General features: G+C 53.8%; 1 protein-coding gene across 1 annotated transcript in view; it reads right to left on the reverse strand.

The window, feature by feature from the left end:
• Nucleotides 1-21,349, reverse strand: part of ARHGEF17 (Rho guanine nucleotide exchange factor 17) — a 244,457-nt gene that overhangs the window by 53,624 nt on the left and 169,484 nt on the right. Inside the window, exons 3-5 of the mRNA XM_048839474.2 lie at nucleotides 20,742-20,924; nucleotides 7,722-7,838; nucleotides 5,048-5,140 (exon numbers count right to left, since the gene is read on the reverse strand). Coding sequence (XP_048695431.2) covers nucleotides 5,048-5,140; nucleotides 7,722-7,838; nucleotides 20,742-20,924 — 393 coding nt within the window. The remainder of the gene's footprint in view (nucleotides 1-5,047; nucleotides 5,141-7,721; nucleotides 7,839-20,741; nucleotides 20,925-21,349) is intronic.

Consider the following 21,349-nt stretch of genomic DNA (forward strand, 5'->3'; position numbering starts at 1 on the left):
CTGTAATGTATATAGTATAAATGCAAAGCAATAACTAGTTAATAAAGCAGCAGCATTGAGCAATTCTGTATTAGCTATCGATGTCAGGCTCAGGTGTGTGTTTGGAGGCTAGTGTCCTTGGCTCACTGGAGACACTGCACACACCATAATGTAAGAGAATAATGCCGGGGTACTTCTTCCATCACTGTACAGACCAAACCAAATCCACTGATCCACGCACCTCCGAACTATGGGGGAGTGCAGGATCCAGATCCAAACTCTGCAGTTTGGGCTCTTGTCCAGGAAAGACCAGAAACCAGGTCTTAGTCAGCCATGTACTAGCCCGCGTCCACACTAGAGAGAGCTGAAGGGAGCAGCTAACACAGAAGTGGAAGGGTTTTGTGTGTGGAGTCTAGTGGGGATGCAAATAACTCATGCTAAATCGCTAATGATGACAAACTCGGATTATCCCCTACATTTGCAGTTGTAGTAGATCGAGCCATGTAATCTCAATTTCCTTCTTCCTCCCCAGCTCCCAGCATGGCTCCACCATGTAACCAAAGCTGGGCACTTGCATTCAAGTGCAAATCCCTCTGAAACTTGCCTAGTGTCTGGATTTCATTACAAAGGTAAAGCTCAAGGAGGACCTTGCTGATAGGCAGGAGGCTCCTTTGTAGTGAATCCAGGCCCTGTTTTAAACGATCCACAGTTTTACATCAAAATCATGTGATGCTAGCAGCTCTGCATGGTTTCAAAATGAAACTAGGCGAACCCCCCTGGCTTGGACTCTGTTTCACACCGAGATCTGAGGTCACCAGAACCTGCAACTCAAACCCAAGCACAGGGGACATGGATCCTGTGCAAATAAAAATGGAAGGACCTGGTTGCAAAGATCTCTGCGATAAGAAACTGCTGCAAGTCTGTTCATCTGCTAGGGTAGTGAGCATGACGTACGAACCTAGACAGGCAGAACTTTACCCAGCTCTATCCAGAAGGGGCTGCTTTGACAACAGTCACTGGAAATACCTTTAATTGCAAAGTCTGGGGGTGTTTGATCCAGTGATCTCTAGACATCTCCATACATCCAGGGATTTGGTCTGGCCCCATCTCTGTATGTAGGCATCTATGTATTTAGGCTTGTGGAGGATGCTCATCGCAATTCTATCAGAGTGCTGTTCTTATTATTAGCATAGTGTCTAGGATCCACGGTCACAAGCCTGGGCTAGGTGCTGATGCTGTACGACCACAGAACAAAGAGATGGTCCCTGCCCCTATGAGCTTACAATCTACGCACCTACCTTTAACCTTTACTCCCTGGCTTTACCCCTTTACACTTCTATACGAGTGTATGCTACCAAATTCACAGCCAAGTAGAACTCTACATCCCACCAGCACGAATCACAGGTTCACAAAGACAGCCAGGACAGAACTCAGATCCTCCAGCTCCAAAAGCACAATCCTCTAACAGAAGAAGACTCGCCACTGGCTGTTGGAAGTACAGGGCTTCCGACACACAGTTCAGCCATCCTGACTCCACCCAGTAGAAGGCAGTGGCCACACAGACACACTAGCCAGTACATTACAATATGAAGCTCTGGAGGCAAACCGTTCTGCAGCTGCAGTTCTAAGAGCTGCTTTCTCTCCTCCAGCCCTCGGCCAACCAGAGCAGAGATTCAAAGTCATAGTCTCTGGGTCAGCGTTAACATTTAACAGGCAGAAAATACCCTGAGTGTGGCTGGTTTTACCCGCGCTGCACACACCTCTCAGGAGAAAGGCTGCAGGGCCAAAACGCCGCTTGGATCCCAGCTCCCTCGAACCCCATGAGGAGAAACGCTTTTACAAGTCTCCATTTACTGCACCAAGACCAAAGCTCCATTAAACACCACGGGAAACTGGCAGCCCTGGGAAGCCTGTTCTAGGCACATATTGCTGCCCATTGTGCTGCTGCAAGGTTATAGCCACCTGGGGCTCACTGCCCCCCCCCGCCCACCTTTCTGCAATGCAAATGCAGGTTCGTGCGCCAGCGGCGATTAGCTCCCCAGCACCAAAGAGCCGGCCGCCTGCCGGCTAAGCAGTGCTGCGGCACGGTTACCACAGCCACCCATCCGTGTGAGCCCGCCCCGCAGCGGGACAGCAGAGCGTTCTGGTGTCACTACTTCAAATCCTGGTGACTGACAGCTGGCGGCTGCTAAAGGGGGTCGACGTGAGAGAACGCAGATGGCTCTCGCCGCTGTTCCGAGGGGACAACTGCCCACAGCCCAAAAACCCAGTCGGTCGGTGCTAACAGGCAAGTCTCAAGAGAGCCCTTGGACTGGACAGGCCATGGAGACTGACCTGCCCTTTCACGCCCCAAGCTGGCCCGCTGGTGGAGCGCTGTCGGGGGCGCTTGCAGAGCTGTGGCCTGTGCAGCCTCCTGCTGAGAATTTCGTCTTCCGACCCGACAGTCCGGCACCCCTCTTCTGTCCCCTGTATTCTGTTCAGTTCTGGGGCCCTGGTCCCTCCCGTCGCTGAGGGGGTGGGGCCTTTTGTTACCCACCCCCTCAGGATTTAAACAGACCGGCCCCTCCCGTTGTCGCTGGTTTCGCCAGCAGACGTTTAAGGCGCTCCTTACAAGCAGCTCTCGCTCTAAGGTCTAGACCAGTGGTCTCCAACCTTTTTATGCCCAAGATCACTTTTTGAATCTAGGGGCAACCCAGGATCTTCCCCTGCCCTTCCCCAAAACCCCACCGCGCTCACTCCATCCCCCCCCCTCCATCGCTTGCTCTCCCCCACCCTCACTCACTTTCACCAGGCTGGGGCGGGGGGGGGGGTGCAGGCTCTGGGCTGGGGCCCGAGGGCTTCGCAGAGTGGGAGGGGGCTTTGGGCTGAGCCTGAGGCAAGAGGTTGGGGTGCAGGAGGGGGTGAGGGGTGCAAGCTCTAGGATGGAGTTTGGATGTAGGAGGGGGCTCTGGGTTGGGGCAGAGTGTGGGGGTGCAGGAGGGGGTTTGGGGTGCTGGCTATAGGAGGGGGGTCAGGGCTGGGGCTTGGGGTCCAGGAGGGGGTTTGGGGTGCAGAAGAAGGTATGGGGTGCTAGCTCTGGGAGGGGGCTAGGGGTTGGGGTACAGGAGGGGGTTCGGGGTGCAGGGGGAGTATGGGGTGCTGGCTCCGGGAGGGGGCTGGGGGTTGGGGTGCAGGAGGGGGTTCGGGGTGCAGGGGGAGTATGGGGTGCTAGCTCCGGGAGGGGGCTGGGGCTTGGGGTCCAGGAGGGGGTTTGGGGTGCAGAAGAAGGTATGGGGTGCTAGCTCTGGGAGGGGGCTGGGGCTTGGGGTGCAGGAGGGGGTGAGGGGTGCAAGCTCTAGGATGGAGTTTGGGTGTAGGAGGGGGCTCTGGGCTGGGGCAGAGTGTGGGGGTGCAGGAGGGGGAGTATGGGGTGCTGGCTCTAGGAGGGGGGTCAGGGCTGGGGCTTGGGGTCCGGGAGGGGGTTTGGGGTGCAGAAGAAGGTATGGGGTGCTAGCTGTGGGAGGGGGCTAGGGGTTGGGGTGCAGGAGCAGGTTCGGGGTGCAGGGGGAGTATGGGGTGCTAGCTCTGGGAGGGGGGTCAGGGCTGGGGCTTGGGGTGCAGGAGGGGGTTCGGGGTGCAGGGGGAGTGTGGGGTGCTAGCTCTGGGAGGGGGCTGGGGGTTGGGGTGCAGGAAGGGGTTCGGGTGCAGGGGGAGTGTGGGGTGCTAGCTCTGGGAGGGGGCTGGGGGTTGGGGTGCAGGAGGGGGTTCGGGGTGCAGGGGGAGTATGGGGTGCTGGCTCCGGGAGGGAGCTCAGGGATGAGCATTGGGTGCGGCCTCCTGCCAGGCAGCACTCACCTCTGGTGGCTCCTGGTCGGCAGCAGGCGCAGTGAGGCTAAGGCAGGCTCCCTGCCTTCCCCAGCCCCACATCGCTCCCGGAAGGGGCCAATGTGCCCCTGGGGTGGGGGCAGGTGGCTCTGCGCGCTGCCCCTCTCTGCAAGCATCGCCCCTGCAGCTCTCCCGACCAATGGGAGCTGCGGGGGCGGTGCTTGCAGCCAGGAGCAGCATGCGGAGGGAGACCCCTGCTCCCCCGGGGCCGCAGGGCTGCACTGGCCACTTCCGGGAGTAGCGTGGGGTTGGGGTAGGCAGGGAGTCTGCCACAGCTGCCTTAGCTGAAGCCACACTACGCCGCTGGAGATCGCGATCGACTGTGAGATCCTCTCAGACCATTCAGCCCTGCTCAGCTGATTCAACTGGAAAAAGCACCTTTTGGCCTGTGTAGACAGGCCAGGGAGCTCAAAGGGCAGTTCTTAGCTGGGTGAAGCACCTGTTGGTCCTACTGATATCAACGGACCGGAGAGGACATGACATCCTTCCAAAGCAACTCACAAGCGCCTGACCCGAAAGCAACGGAAGTGGGACTCAAACTCAGCTCCCTGACTTCACACCAGTGAACCACACCTCGCTCGGCAAGCCCGCACCAAGCTGACTCAGGTATAGTCTTCAAAGAGGGAAAAGGCCTATTGGCCTAGTTCAAAAAATAATTAGATAGATTCATGGAAGATAGGTCCATCAATGGCTATGGGCCAGGATGGGCTGGGATGGTGTCCCTTGCCTGTTTGTCGGAAACTAGGAATGGGCGACGGGATGGCTCACTTGATGGTGACCTGTTTTGTTCATTCCCTCTGGGGCACCTGGCATTGGCCACTGTCGGAAGACAGGATACTGGGCTAGATGGACCTTTGGTCTGACCCAGTCTGGCCGTTCTTATGATCATCCATCCCATCCCCCACTAATGCAGGATCGCTCCCTTCGGCGTGTCCCTGGGGACTCTGTCCAAGGTGAATGTGACCAACTCTACAGACAGGAATTCCATCAGCTCCTCTGAAGTTCACCGGGTGACCGACCTCACCGCATCCAACTTACACCTCTTTCCGACTGCCCAGCCTATCTGCATTGCCCCACAGATGGCTTCACGGCATTCCTCTCGGAGCCTGCAGGCCAGTGGGGACAGCCCCAGCAGGCTGCCGTGCTGCTCTGGAAATGCGGCTGCACCATTGCGGCGCGCTGGCCCCGCCCTGCCCCACCTCACCTTGACAAGCAGCTCGTAGCGCGGGATCCTCTGCACAGGCTTGATCATCAGGTCCGACAGCGCTTGCTTCTCTTTGTTCTCCCGCATGCTTTGCTGCAGAACAGTGGGGAAGGGAGTGGGAGAAGGGGATCTCGTCAGAAATGGGACTAACGGTTCACGGGGACTGAACACCGCATGGGTCACGGCTGAGAACATAGCGAGATTCAGTAGCGCATTCACACAGCCATCAAGAGTATCCTGCGTTATCATCACCAGCAGCAACAGTTTTGGAAGGGATATTAAACCTCGTCCTTCAGGGCTTCGCCAATCTGGAGCTAGTAGAGACCAGGATGAGAGCTAACGCGGCGGGCAGGTTACCCCACATCTCCCCACTGCAGGGGTCTTGTGCTTTCCCCTGAGCATCTGATTCTGGCCACTGTCACTGGACTGGATGGACCTCAGATCTGATCCTGTTCCTACGGTCTGAGCCTCAGGACATGCTACAATCAGTCCCAGACCATGCACAAAACCACAGCTAGGTGGAGACTGCAGAGACAGCATCAAGATCCAGTACCTTGGGAATCATAGAATCATAGAATATCAGGGTTGGAAGGGACCCCTGAAGGTCATCTAGTCCAACCCCCCGCTCGAAGCAGGACCAATTCCCAGTTAAATCATCCCAGCCAGGGCTTTGTCAAGCCTGACCTTAAAAGCCTCTAAGGAAGGAGATTCTACCACCTCCCTAGGTAACGCATTCCAGTGTTTCACCACCCTCTTAGTGAAAAAGTTTTTCCTAATATCCAACCTAAACCTCCCCCACTGCAACTTGAGACCATAACTCCTCGTTCTGTCATCTGCTACCATTGAGAACAGTCTAGAGCCATCCTCTTTGGAACCCCCTTTCAGGTAGTTGAAAGCAGCTATCAAATCCCCCCTCATTCTTCTCTTCTGCAGGCTAAACAATCCCAGCTCCCTCAGCCTCTCCTCATAACTCATGTGTTCTAGACCCCTAATCATTTTTGTTGCCCTTCGCTGGACTCTCTCCAATTTATCCACATCCTTCTTGTAGTGTGGGGCCCAAAACTGGACACAGTACTCCAGATGAGGCCTCACCAATGTCGAATAGAGGGGAACGATCACGTCCCTCGATCTGCTCGCTATGCCCCTACTTATACATCCCAAAATGCCATTGGCCTTCTTGGCAACAAAGGCACACTGCTGACTCATATCCAGCTTCTCGTCCACTGTAACCCCTAGGTCCTTTTCCGCAGAACTGCTGCCTAGCCATTCGGTCCCTAGTCTGTAGCGGTGCATTGGATTCTTCCATCCTAAGTGCAGGACCCTGCACTTATCCTTATTGAACCTCATCAGATTTCTTTTGGCCCAATCCTCCAATTTGTCTAGGTCCTTCTGTATCCTATCCCTCCCCTCCAGCGTATCTACCACTCCTCCCAGTTTAGTATCATCCGCAAATTTGCTGAGAGTGCAATCCACACCATCCTCCAGATCATTTATGAAGATATTGAACAAAACCGGCCCCAGGACCGACCCTTGGGGCACTCCACTTGATACCGGCTGCCAACTAGACATGGAGCCATTGATCACTACCCGTTGAGCCCGACAATCTAGCCAGCTTTCTACCCACCTTATAGTGCATTCATCCAGCCCATACTTCCTTAACTTGCTGACAAGAATACTGTGGGAGACCGTGTCAAAAGCTTTGCTAAAGTCAAGAAACAATACATCCACTGCTTTCCCTTCATCCACAGAACCAGTAATCTCATCATAAAAGGCGATTAGATTAGTCAGGCATGACCTTCCCTTGGTGAATCCATGCTGGCTGTTCCTGATCACTTTCCTCTCATGCAAGTGCATCAGGATTGATTCTTTGAGGACCTGCTCCATGATTTTTCCAGGGACTGAGGTGAGGCTGACTGGCCTGTAGTTCCCAGGATCCTCCTTCTTCCCTTTTTTAAAGATTTTAAAGAATCCCCAGGCTAGAAACTCATCCTCGTCTCCACCACTGAAGACTGAACCAAGGAGGCGTGGCTAAATGGCTTGGGGGCGTGGCCAGCCCCTCTGCCCCACTCCGAGCCTGATAGCGTCCCTGAGCCTGGCCAACAGAGACATAATGCCTCAGAGTTGATCTGCTACATGTCCACAGGCCCTGTCTGCAGAGAACAGCAAGGGCATAATCTGGCTCCTATGGGGATCTCAGTGAGAATGAGCCCGGTCACTCCCATGGTGTCAGACTAGTGCCTGGGACTGGGGTGTTGGAGCAGGAGAAGCTGGACGGGAAGGAAGAAAGTTCTTATTCAGACACAAGAGGCAAGATGCTCAGCTGGTGTAAAAGGGTGCAGCGCCAATAAAGTCAATGGAGTGACACTGATTCACATCAGCTGATGATGTGGAGTGACACCGATTCACACCAGCGGAGGAGCTGGCCCAAATATCTGCAATAAAAGAATCAGGAACATGGAAAAATCTTGGCCAGATAAATTCAAATTTGTTCCCTCCAACATTTTCTTTCCCACGCCCCTCGCCCCTACCAGAGTGCTCCAGCACGATGCCCCTTGAACCCCGGTCAATGGAGGGATGAGTCTGGCCGCTCATCTCTGGACATGCGTTAACTGTACCAACTGAGCTGCAGAACCAAATCAGCTGCTCAGCTGCCCCTGCCGGGATGGCAACCTACCTCCAGGAATTTCATAAAGGCCGGCCTGGCTTCCTTGGCTACTCTCACGGCATCCCTGGCGTTGAGGAAGTTATCGATGTATGCGGAATAAATGCTCACCAGGATATCCTTGGAAAACTGGGGGAGCAAAACAGAGAGACCAATGATGGGGGTCTTCCAGGATGAGAGGGAGGCTTTCTGTGAGCACGTCATACAGAGAAAACCAGGGAACAAAACCACACGAGCAACCCTGGGGTTGGGAGGAGGGTCTGGAAAGGGCTGGAGAAGTCGAGTCCCCACCTTTGACTCTGTGTAGGGCCGACTGTTCCCTGCTTCACCCAGGCTTCCCATTCATCTGGTGACCTTCTCATCAGAGTCTGCTTTTGTGCTCCAGACAATATGAACGTAAAGCTTAACATTAGTAAAGCCAAGTCTTCACGGCAGCTGTGAACTGGGGGAGTTTCTGCCGGGGCTGAGCTAGAGCAGTGGTTCTCAACCAGGAGTCCGGGGTCCCCTGGGGGGGCCCACGAGCAGGTTTCAGGGGGTCCTCCAAGCAGGGCCAGCGTTAGACTCGCTGCGGCCCAGGGCAGAAAGCCGAAGCCCCACCACATGGGGCCGAAGCCAAAGCCTGAACCACTTAGCTTCGCAGGGGCCCCTGTGGCATGGGGCCCCAGGCAACTGCCCTGCTTGCTACCCCCTAACGCTGGCCCTTGCTTCTATGTGCAGAAAACCAGTTGTTGTGGCCCAGGTGAGCCGGGGAGTTTTTATAGCATTTTCAGGGGGCCTCAGAAAGAACAAGGTTGAGAGCCCCTGGGCTAGAGCATGTCCTCTGGAGACCCGGTTCGTTTTCTAAGAGGACAGGGGAGATGGCCTTCCTCAACAATAACGTGTGTGTGTGTGCGTGGGCACATGTGTCTCTAGAAAGCACATTATGGATGAAATCTGGGCAGTCTGTGAGATGGGCTGATCACCTCATCTAAACTCCAGCTCTCTCCTTCTTGACCTAGGAGCTTCCTGCTGCATTTGCCGGGGCTTGCCTGCCATGAAGCATGAATGTGAGTTTCAAGACTGCTTGGAAGAATAGATGAATCAATTCCTAACCAGGGGCGATGGAAGCTCCTTAAAAGTGGGGGGGCCACCAGTGCCCGAAATGTGGCTCTGCCCCCCCCCCCACGCCATCTCTTCCCCCGAGGCCCCACCCCGCCTCTTCCCCCCAGGCTCCACCCCCACCCCGCCTCTTCCCCCCAGGCCCTGCTCCCACCTCACCTCTTCCCTCCCAAGACACCACCCACCAACTTGCTCCCCTCTCCCCACATCGCTCACCCTTACGGCTGGTAAAAAGTGGTGGGGCCATAGCCCCCTGAACCCCTGTTCTGGCACCCCTCTTCCTAACCCAATCCTACTTGTTGGCTGACTCAATGTACACTTTGTTAGACTGTTGCTGTGTTTGCCAGGCGGATAATTAATAACATTGTCAATCTCTCTCTCTCACACACACGCGCACGCGTGCGTGAGCAAAGCCTGTGCCATCCAATTATCAGCTGTTTCCAACCTGGCATCTCTTTGTCTTTCAAAACCTCATTGCTTCTATTGCCCAAGCTGGCATGTGTAATCACAGAATCAGCTGTGCTTTAAAAGTTCTGTGTTTGTACAGCACCTGGCACAATGGGGTCCTGGTCTGTGAGTGGGGCTGGTAGGCACTGTGATAATATAGATAATTAATAATAATATTGGGACTGCAGCACCTGGTCCATCAGGAAAGGCTGCTGAAGGGCTATTGGAAGCATTTGGGAAGACAGGGTTTCTGGCCCAAAAGCCTGGATTGGGTATCTAGCCATCTCCAGGAAGGAGGGTCTCTTGGTTACGGTGGAGGAATTGGACTCAGAAGACCTGGCTCCTATTTCTGGCTCGGCCACCGGCCTCCTGTGTGACTTGGGTGAGTCACTTAGGACCAACTGCTGAGACCCACAGAAGGAACACAATGCAGTGGATCAGACAGCGTCATCTCTAGGGCTTTTTCCGCCCCCTTCTTTACCCTGACCCTTCAGCAGGAACAATGGATGACTAGAGGTGTATCGTCCAATAACAGTCTCCTTTCCCCTGGGATACAGTGATGAATGTCAGATAATTCTATATGGATCAGACGAACACTGAGCGTCAAGACGCTGCTGCCGACCCGCGAGCGACAGCGGCTGGTACTCAGCAGTGATGCTAGAGGGGCACATTGCCAGAGCTGTGTAGAACTGGATTAGCACAGGGCCCTGTGGGACAGGATTGAGGACGGGAAGATGGACTCAGATATTACAGTGACGGGGCCATAACTAGACAGAACAGCAGGTTGCATGTCAAGATTGAGGTGCATTGGCAGAACTGGGGGGTGCAAGATGGCACAGGGCAGGATTGGGGTGCACTGACATAGCTGGGGTGCGGGATGGCACTGGGTTCGATTGGGATGCAGTGGCAGAGTTGGGGGCAGGATGGCACAGGTCAGGGTTGGGGGGCAGCGGCAGAGTTGGGGGCAGGATGGCACAGGTCAGGGTTGGGGTGCAGCAGTAGAATTGGGGGGCAGGATGGCACAGGTCAGGGTTGGGGGCAGCGGCAGAGTTGGGGCAGGATGGCACAGGTCAGGGTTGGGGGCAGCAGCAGAATTGGGGGGCAGGATGGCACAGCTCAGGGTTGGAGGGCAGCAGCAGAATTGGGGGGCAGGATAGCACAGCTCAGGGTTGGAGGGCAGCAGAAGAATTGGGGGGCAGGATGGCACAGGTCAGGGTTAGGGGGCAGCAGCAGAATTGGGGGCAGGATGGCACAGGTCAGGGTTAGGGGGCAGCGGCAGAGTTGGGGGCAGGATGGCACAGGTCAGGGTTGTGGGGCAGCGGCAGAGTTGGGGGCAGGATGGCACAGGTCAGGGTTGGGGTGCAGCAGCAGAGTTGGGGGCAGGATGGCACAGGGTAGGATTGGGGTGCAGCAGCAGAATTGGGGGCAGGATGGCACAGGTCAGGGTTGGGGGGCAGCAGGAGAATTGGGGGGCAGGATGGCACAGGTCAGGGTTGTGGGGCAGTGGCAGAGTTGGGGGCAGGATGGCACAGGTCAGGGTTGGGGTGCAGCAGCAGAGTTGGGGGCAGGATGGCACAGGATAGGATTGGGGTGCAGCAGTAGAGTTGGGGGGCAGGATGGCACAGTCAAGATTGGGGTGTATTGACATAGCTGAGGTGGAGGATGGCACAGCATTAGATTGGGGTGCAGTGGCAGAGTGGGGGCAGGATGGCACAGGGTAGAATTGGGATACAGCTTCAGAGTTCGTAGGTTTTCCAGCCCCCCCACTTTCAAGAAGCTGCTGGCTCCTCCACAGGGGATGGGAAAGCAGCCATCCCACAGGCCCAGCACTCCTGATGCAGGGTTCTGGATCAAACCCCAACTGTTTGATCCTCTAGAACTGAGGAGCAAATCCCACCCACCGCTCAGTTCCCCACCACATGCTTCATTACGATACAGTAGAGAATGTGAGTCAGAGATATTAAGGTCAGAAGGTACCACTCGAACATCTAATCTGAGCTCCTGCATAATACAGGCCACAGAATTTCCCTGAACTGATTTGTGCGTCACGTCCAATACCGGTAGCTGAACCAGAACATATATTTTAAGAAACATCCAACTTTTTGATTTGAAGATTTCTAGTGATGGAGAAGCCACCACGACCATTGGTAAATTGTACCAGGAGTTAATTACCCTCAGTGTTCAAAATTAGCTTCTGATTTCCAGTCTGAATTTGGCTAGCTTCAAAGGCCAGCCAATGGATTGTGTCTTTGTCTCCTAGATTGAAAAGGCCAGTATAAACCTGGAAGGCAGAACATCAGTGTAGACACTCTGTCTATATTGCCTCTAGAGGAGGAATCAGAAGAGGGCGAAGATCTGGGAAAAAACTTCCTGGTCACTCCTGCAGACATTGTGCGGACCTGTTTGTGGCTAGAGAATCCGAAGCCCAAGGACGAAGTGACGGTAAAGGATGCAGTACGAAACCTGGTAAAAGGGCAGAGCAGGGGAGGAGATTCCAATTCTGCAACAAGACGGTGACGTCAGACCTGTCTTAGTGTCAGTCATGAGCTGAACGAGGCCAGGCTGGACTTTTGGGGCCAGATACCCCCAGTCTAAGAAGCTGTCGAGACAGTGAGAATGACTGCGATTACACTGCGGAGCACTGTTCTGGGTAACATCCCATCCCAGAAATGCCAAAGAAGTGTGGCAGTTAGTGGTGCCTGTGTTGCTACACTGGGAAGTCTATGAAGCCAGGCATGATCATGGGGGGCATTCTGGAGACAGGAGCACTCTTGAGGTTACGAGGCCCATGATGGGTAGCGACATGCAATCGTAGATCTGTCAGTGCAAACGGTATGCCCTAGCCAAGGATGTATTTCCACCCACCCGAGCCCCTTTGATGTGTACTAACATGACTGCTCCAATGAAGATCCTAGCGATGGACTACACATGGCTAGAGAGATCTTCAGAGGGGTATGAGAACATACTGATTCTCATGGGCATGTCTACCCAATTCACCGTCGCTGTTCCAATTAGAAACCAGACAGTGCGAACAATGGCCAAAGTCCTCATAAAACACTGGTTCGTGTACTATGGTTGTCCGGCAAGGTTACACTCAGATCAGGGGAGGAATTTTGAGTCAGAAGTGATATCTGAATTGTGCAAACTGTACGGCATAGCCGAAAGCCTAACAACACCCTGTCACCTGCAAGGAAACGCTCAGTGTGAGAGGTTTAACCGGACAATTCACAACATGCTAAGAATGCTCCTGCCTGAAACAAAGCGAGCCTGGTTGGAACATCTCCCTGTGCTGGTGTTGGCATATAACAGCCATGCCCATTCATTGACAGGTTACGCTCCTTTTATCTCATGTTTGGGAGAGATCCCAGGTTGCCATTAGACACTCTGGACAGAAAGGGCCCTGAGGAGGATGAGGTGACCAATTTTGATGAGCGGGTAAGAGGTCACCATGACAGGCTGAAGACAGCCTGTGAAGTTGTTCTCAATACAACTAAAGACACAGCCCAACGTAGGAAAAGGACTTTTGATTGCAAGTCCAGTGGGGCTCTCATCAGGCCTGGTGACCGTGTACTAGTTCATAACCATAGACACAGGGGGTGCTATAAAATACAGAACAAGTAGGAATCGAATCCCCACATTGTAGTCGCTCACAACAATCCCAAGCTGCCAGTTTACACTATCCGGCCTGAACAGAGTGGTATGTAGGGACCAGCTAAAACATTGCACTCTTAGTCTGATCAGGTACCATAGCAGGCATAGATCAGCACGCCCTGAGGAGACTGAAACCAATGCGGGGGGATAGTTCTAGTCCCACAAACCAAATACTGAGGGGAACAAAGTGGGGGAATGGCCAGATCCTTCAAACTGACCCAGTGTTACCCGGGGCAGGGGAATAGAAAATATGGGTAATGAACCAGCAGTCTTAAGAAGGTCCCAGAGGTCTAGTAAGGGTGTACTGCCTGTTAGACGTAGAGATGCTTATGTTATTGGTCCTGTTTAGTGTTTTAATGAACGTTAGCATGTATCGTATAAAGAAGTGGACATGGAACGTTAAATATGTTCAGTGTTCTTTTGTTAATTGTTAATCGTTTTTATGTAACACGATGCTGGTGAATATTGTTGTTATGGGACCTGGATGTGCTGGTGTGAACATTCTGGCTGTGGTGTAATTTTAGCAAAGGGAGGACTGTTGGCCCCTGACTGAAACTTAGTGGGGTTTTTTGGTTGGCTAGCTCCCAGTACTAAACGAAAGGGGAAGGGCTGATGAGAAATCGATAGTCCCCAGGGCCAATGGGGAGAGGCCAATGCAGCAGGTCAGCCTGATTGACAGGGCAGACAGGCCAATGAGGGAGACAAGAGCATGGGGACCCGACCTCTGTGTGAGCTGGAGCCTCCGGGGCGGAGCGGGGCAGAGCTAAGGAGAGAGCAGCAGCCAGAGCCCGAGGGCCAGAGGAGCAGCAGCCGTGCTGAGGCAGAGTGGAGCTGGGGCTGGGGCAGTCCGGAGCCGGGGGTCGTGAGCAGTTGGGGAACACGATGGGGGGACCCGGGGCAGCGGGCCCAGCGCAGGGAGACGCCCCCAGCCAAGCGGTCTGGCAGGCTGGACTCGGAGGGGGATCGTTACCCCGACGGGACGGGGGCGACACTGGGAAGAAGGGCCCTGCCACCCAGGGCCTGAGGGCGCGTGGCCACCACCAGAGCAAGTGTCCGACCCACGGCATCCCTGCAGCACAGCCAGTGCCTGGGCAGGAGGCTGGGCTGTGTGAGGAGCAGACTGTGAACTGCCCTCACAGAGACGCTGGTTGTGATATCCCCGTGCCCCCGAGCGGGGTGATCACCTTTCCCATTTTTTAAAATCGGTTGTTGTTTAATAAATTGTATTTGCTTTGAACTATATGCAATGATCAGTGGGTAAGGGAAACATCCAGTGCGGAGAGAGCACCCCGGAGTGGGGACACCCTCGCCCCTGTCCTAGCGCCCACGACAAGATTGGGGGTTGAACCCCACCAGGAATCATGGGCCTTTAAACCCCAGCTCTGCCTCTGTACCTGCTCACCCTGGGCAATGGCCCTGCACTCTCATAACATGAAATATGGCTGTAGTAGCTCCAGTAAATTACGGGCACACAGATCTCGGGCTCCGGAGTCCTACAGCCGAGTGGGAACACCTGATGCGCAGCCGGCCTGGCCCCCTCCCCAGAGCAAGAGCTGCCACCTGGCAAGCAGCTGTGCAGTGGTTCTCTCCTCCCTGGCTCAGCTGCAGCTTGATTTTAAACAGCATCAGAGCAGGCGGCTGGGAGATGTTCCGAAGTCTAGCGTTAGCCCAAGCGAGGCAACCCTTAGCACTGTGTGGTTTCCAGCCGGCCCAAGCAGCGTGGCTTCAAACAGCCCACAGCGGCCACAGGCTCAATTGGCTCCTGGCTATGGCATGGCCCTGCTCCTGCCAAAATCAAGGAGAGGGCTGAAAAAGGGATTGGGTTTGGGATGGAGCACTAGGCCAGGCTTGCTCATGTGTGCCATCCCATTACCACTCCTCCCCAGCACTGGCATCGCTTCCTCAAGGCAGGGCTTGGAGCAAGAGCCTTTAAACAGCTCCCTTAATCCAAACGCACCCCCCCAGCACTTTGCTTCTTCACTTCAGCTGCAGGGGGCAGAGAATGTCTTCTGCAAAAGCTGGATCTTGGCCAGGACACCAGGTTTACTATCCCCACAAAGGGTCAGGAGCTGGGGAGCTGGGGTCAGGAGCTTATTCCAAATACCAGCCCCCGCTTTGTCCCCTGGGTCATCAGTCACACCTGATCAGAGTGAGTATAGAACACTACCAGATCACAATGACGGGACCAGAACCTCAACCCAGCTCCACTGGCTTCAATTCAATGATCCGGTTATGGGTCAAATCTTCAGCTGGAAGTCGAGCCAGTGCCACCGGCTTCAGTTCAGCTGCACCAAGGGACACTGGCTGAGGAACAGGCCATATAGTGTTTTGCACCCATTCTTCACAGATGTAAGTGGCAGTACAGGGTGCAAGGTGGTGGAAAAAGCAGCCCAGCTCGTCCAGGAACACAACTCCCTGGACGCTGGTTCACTACTAACATTCTGTGGCTCTTGTCTTTCTACTTAAAGGTTCCCCACCCTAGCACTTGAACAGAGCCTGCTTAGTGCAGGAAGGACGGCAAGAGAAACCAAAGCCGTGTGTGGACTGTGACCCGGGGGAGGGGAGGCACACAGTGCGTACACACACTGGCAGCTGCCTCATGCCCTGAGCTCCCTCTAACCCATAGAACAGCTCATCAGCCCCTTCCCCATGATACTTCAGCCTGACAGATTGCACACCACCATCACTGTGATTCATGCAGTCGCTGAGATCGTGAAGGGGATGAGCCATAAATCCATGCGGTATCTTCACTTGCTTTTTAGTGATGTGGTGATCACCCATTCAGGCACTGCGGATGCCTCCTTGATGCCTTCTCCAACGCCTGCTCGAAAGCAGTTTTGGGGACTTCGTAACATTCCTGCCTGAGGCTGGGCACTGAGCAGCAGCCAGACCGCTCCAAGGCAATAGATCCATATCTGCTGTTGGTTTTAGTTTGTCCAAAATGAAAGAACAGGAACCGAGAATCCTTCAAAATAGAGACAAGGCACATGGCACAGTCAATGCCCTAGTGACAAGGGCACCAGGGCAAGGAACTATGTTTCTACAGCTGCTGGCCTTTGCTTTCTGAGCAGCCTCTCACTTTTCCCGGGTTAGGAAGTAATCAATATGCTGAAGGGGCTGGTTATTAAAGATGAAAGACCTTGCTTGACATCAGCATTAAAATATGTATTTAAAAGACAAATCCCCTTTCAAAATCACAACCCCCAAAAGAGTCCTTAGCGCTTTAAAGTGCTGTACAAACACCAACTAATTAATCCCAACAACCATGGGATGCAGGCATTCGGCACCCCAGTGCCCACACACACGCACCTCCAAAATGCCGACACTACACACACATCCCAGGGCAGAATCTCAGCTGGAGTGAAGCGGGAACGCTCTGCTGACTCCAATGGCATTATGCCGGTTGACACCAGCTGAGGTTTCAGATTAAAGCCACCAAACCCCGATATGTACCTAGGAACACAGCCTCATTCACATAAGCAACCACAGAGTTTCAGGTCAGAAGGGACCATCAGATCATCTGTCTGATCTCCTATCACAGGCCACTAAACACCACCCCACAGACACACGCCAAGCCCCGCGAGCAAATTAGACCAAAGTATTACAGCCCTCAGGAGACTGAAGTATTGTGTGCCACAGGCAGAGAACAGGAAGGACCAAGTTGCCTCAATGCCTGAGGCCCCTCTGTGACAGGGTGCCCCCATTTTAGGCTTTGTTGCCTTGGCGCACTGTCCTTTTGCAAGAGAAGACCAATGCATTTGGACCTCCATGGGTTGCCTAGAGAGGCCTCCCAGGATCAGCTGGCGGAACCAGCGAGTCTTGGTCCTCCAGCAGCTAGAAAAGCCGGGAGCAGGCAGAGGCCAATCAGGGCTCAGCGCGTCACATAAAAAAGGCTGGCTACTACTCCCAAAGGCCAGTTCTGGGTGAGGCTGTGATGGGAGAGAGAGGCTCTTCTTGTCTTAACCTAAGAAGCCTGGCCTGGCTGGGGGCCTCAGTGACACTATTTCGGTTGGCTCAGCTAAGGACAATCGTGTTATGTTATGGACTTTAATGCCCAGGTGGCCATACTGACTCAAGTATCAATTTATTTCCTGTAAAATTAAGGCGAACCCACTCCAATGCATGCCCTGCCTCAGGTGTGTCTGGGACATTGTCCAACCCACATGTGAATGCGCACACCCACTTGCTGCTTAGCATGTCTGCAATGCTAACACTGTGATGCCTCCAAGTCACTGCTGTCCGGCCCTGTGGTGAACTGAGCCTCCTGCTCTTAGGCTAAACTCTATACATTTTATAAACTCTCCGACTCCCCACTCCCACTTGTCTGGTTCGTCCACCTGTTGTGTCCTGTCTGATGTCTTCTTCATTCCACTGTTTGAACAGCACCTAGCACAAGTGGGGCCTGATCCTTCCTTAGAGCTCGTAGGCACTATGGAGATATAAATACTAGCAAAGACAAGGCTCCACACTTGTGTAAAAGACGCACACCACACTCCAGCTCGTTCACATCTTCGCATAAGCACAACCATGTGCATGCCAAATGCTCTCAACACACACAGCACTGCCCTTGAACACACAGCTACACCAAAACACACCTCTCCCGCCACACAAACACGAGCAAAATCAGACCCCCACCAAACACCCACTGACACATAATTCACCCAATTCGGAACGTCTGCCCAGCACCACTACTCGCAGGGCAGAATTAGAAGTAGTGAAGGTCACCCTGGACTTCCCACCTCAACTGTGCTACGTTCACTGCAGCGACTAGTCATGTGCTGGGAGGAGATGGTGAAAAAATTAATAGCCCAAACCTTCCTGTGATGGTCGCCATCGGCGTTCTTCTTCTGGAGAGCCACAGGCAATCTCGCCAGCCACTGCACCACCTGTGCCCCTCAGCATCACACTAATCAAGGCATCCGTCATCCGGGCCGTGTTTATTACTGAGGTGACACTGCTGTCAGGGCCCCAGCTGAGCCAGCTTGCTCTGCCTTGAACTTGTCTCGTTCTCCTTTATTAATGAGTGGTGTCTCCCCAGTCCCGTGCTGCACAATCCTCCACCATCATCTCCAGCTAAACAGCAGAGCTCTGTGAAAGCCCCACGAGCACTGTGCAGTTCATTAGGTGAGAGGCTAGAATGCCAGCATCCGTCCGGTTTCCATTTGAATTGCCAGGGACAGAGTGTGCATTATACCCAGCTTGATTGAATCATTAGTGTCTGCTCGCCCATGCTCATTTATCAGAGAGGCAGCTGCTGTGGGACTCAGACAGGGGCTGCACAGGCCCCTGTGCACCAGCCGTGGGGCCAGTGGGAAGGGAACGCTGCGTGAAGAGGCTGACTTGGAAATGATCGGGATGGCACGGGGCTGTAAGCAACCCCATGCCAGGAGAGTGGCTGACTGTACAGAGACCTCCCCCGTGCCCTTGGCCAGCCTGCTGCCTTGTCCTTGCTCCGTGGTGGGCTCCCTTTGGAAGGACAGCGCCCCAGCAGACCAGTCAGAGCTGCTCGGTTCACAGCATCCCTTCCCGAAACAAGGGTAATTCTCTGGTGACGTAGGTTTTGCGTTCTCCCTTCCAGTCTTAAGGCTCTCCGGATTACCGGTATTTGTTATCTGTACTGCAGCAGCGCTGAGAGGGCCTCCGTGGAGATCAGGGCCCCACTGTGTTAGGAGCTGTACATCCACACAATGAGAAGAGACACAGACCCTGCCCCAAAGAGCTTGCAGTCTAGCCAGACAGGCCACCCACTCACAGGGGGCGTGCCAGCAGGGTCTCACTGCTGAATCTTTATGGGAGGCCACGCCGCCTCTCCAGCAGCACTATCTTTGGGGTGAGGCACTAGTGCCCAGTCTACCCAGATGGCACCATGATTGGCAATAAGCCCCTTGTGGCCTGCACACTTCTCTGCTGCCAGGCAGCCTTGCTTGCAAAGAGGCTTCTGTGGGAATAATCTGTCTCACCAGCCTGTGCATGGAAGATCAGGATTCAGGACCAGGACTCGGTACTTTCCTCCTCAGGCTGGCACAGAGTCATGGATCCCAAGGCCAGAAGGGAACCCTGCAATCTTTTGGTCTGACCTCCGGCATAACACAGGCCACAGAACTCTAGAAGTCATGGAAGACCTGTGGCAGGGCGCCTCCTGCTGATCTGTAGCAAGCCCTGCAGGGTGACCACTGTTGGGACTCCAGAGCAGTGGTTCTCAAATTTATTTGATTGCTTCCCCCTCCCCCCCCTCCCGGCTTCTTTATGTCTGCAGCTGTTTACATCCCTGAAGTACATATCCCACTGCTCAGCTGTGAAGGCAGACTTCTGTCAGCAGGGAGTCTACCACCAGGAGGCTGGGGGAGTAACTGAGGCCTGCCTGGACTAGAGTTCATTGGCAAAGACCGTCCCACTGCTGGTGACCCCAATGCGGCGCAGCCGGTGCTAGCAGTAGCAGGAGTCCTGTCTACACAAGGGCTTGCACGGTTTCCTCCCCCGCAGGCGCTTGTTTGGGTTAGCTCTGGTGGGGAAGTTTTGCCACGCAATGCAAGTGTAGATTAGGGTGACCAGACAGCAAGTGTGAAAAATTGGGACGGGGGTGGAAATGGGGATGGGGGGTTAATAGGCACCTATGTAAGACAAAGCCTCAAAGATTGGGACTGTCCCTATAAAACTGGGACATCTGGGGCTCTGAGGACTCTCCTGGAGAAACCACCAAACCTTGTGCGCATTGCATCCGTGATCTCAGATGCTGTCCCTTTTATTTCTGAGGAGGCTTGGCATTTCTGGGGACTGCAGAAAGCACATCACAAAAACTAAGTAAGCCTGACCACCCTCTGAGAGGTGGGTGTTATCCTCCCCAGCTTATAGAGGAGAAAACAGACACCAGAAAGGTAAGTGTCTTTCTCTGGACCAAATGGCTAGTCAGTGGCAGAGCTGGGATTAGAACTGGGGGCTCTAACTTCCCCTGCCACATGTCCTTTTCGGAGATTAGAGAAGAAGAAGGAGCAAGACTTTCTAGAAAAGGCACCTTCGAACTCATTGGACCTGCTCTCGGGAGAATGCGGGGTGTGTGTCCTTGAGACCTGTCTGCTTGTGGCCAAGACAAACTGGATTCTGTTCTGCCTAGCACCTCGCCAACCCCACTGTCAGATAACTTCTGATGGGGGATCTTCATTCCAGTGGGTGAGATCAGAGGCAGCCTGGCTGGATTTTTCACATCTAAGGTGGAGCTGGTAGGGCTCAGAAAAACCATTTTTGGTTTTTGACCTGGGGAACGGAGCCATCTTGATCTGGAGTCACCGGGCCAGATCCTGATCTCAGTTCCACCAGTGTAAGTCCGGAGCCGCGGCAGAGAAGGCTAGCAGGATCTGGCCCATTAAAAGAGAATGCAAAGTTTCAGCCTCCTAAGGTCATTTCTAAAGAGGTGCCAGATTGTGCAACTGTTACTCATGATGGGGAGCATTTACCCAGCCAAGCAGGTCTGAAATCCGGACAGAGACAGCTCAACAGCATGAGCAAGAGCAGCGCAATCTGCACTTGGCACTCTTGTCTGGGCTTCCTGCTCTCTTTAAGAGCTTAACTGCTCCATGGTACCATCCATTTATAGGCACTCTGGTTCGTTTATGTTACCCATGCCCAGATCATCAAATAATGACTCACTTCCATATCTGGCACAGGACTGACCTTCCTTGTGTCCTGTGGATTAAAGTTAAGCTGGACAAGTTAATATGGATTCTTGTCATGGCCACACAGGTCCCCATCCTTCTGCTGAAATCAATGTGAACCTTGCCCAGCAAGGGCTCCAGGTGCCGTAACGTAGGGTATGTGTGTGGGGAGGTTTGCTGTACTTACAGATTGTACCAGGACATCTCCCACTTTCTGCTTCTCATGCCAGTTCTGCACACAGTTGTGGACCTGCTCCAGGAATTGCTCGTGGTGCTCCAGCAACTCGGGGATCTGGTCGAATATCTCGTCCACCAAGGACGGGTCGCAGAGGATCGAGTTTTCTGGCTGCTTCAAGGGCTTCATGTAACCCTATAAAAATAAATAATAAATAATAATAATAATAAAAATATCAAAACACCCTATCGGTGGAGCCACGGACAGGATGAAGTCTAAGGGCATCTGTGCTCCTCAAGCTACTCTGTGGGGTTCATCAAACTAGTGTAGATTAAAAAAATCACTGCCCCACTGTAATTAAAACCCATTCTTGCTCCCCAAGGGTGAGTCATAGCAAAGGCAAGCACCCATGCCTCAGTTTCCCCACCTGTAAATGGGCTAATAATTACTCATCTGTGCAGAGTATTCTGCGATCCTTACTGGAAAGGTTATAAGGTGGTTTTTAACAGCGGTGTGTCTCAGCTGGTTTGCAACCCCAGCCATTTACAAGTTTAATCTATCTAGTGAGAGCCACATTCCCGTAAAAATCTCCCCTCGCCGTTCCACGGCTGTAACTTAGC

The sequence above is a fragment of the Caretta caretta genome, chromosome 1, assembly GCF_965140235.1.
Source record: "Caretta caretta isolate rCarCar2 chromosome 1, rCarCar1.hap1, whole genome shotgun sequence".
Lineage (NCBI taxonomy): Eukaryota > Metazoa > Chordata > Testudines > Cheloniidae > Caretta > Caretta caretta.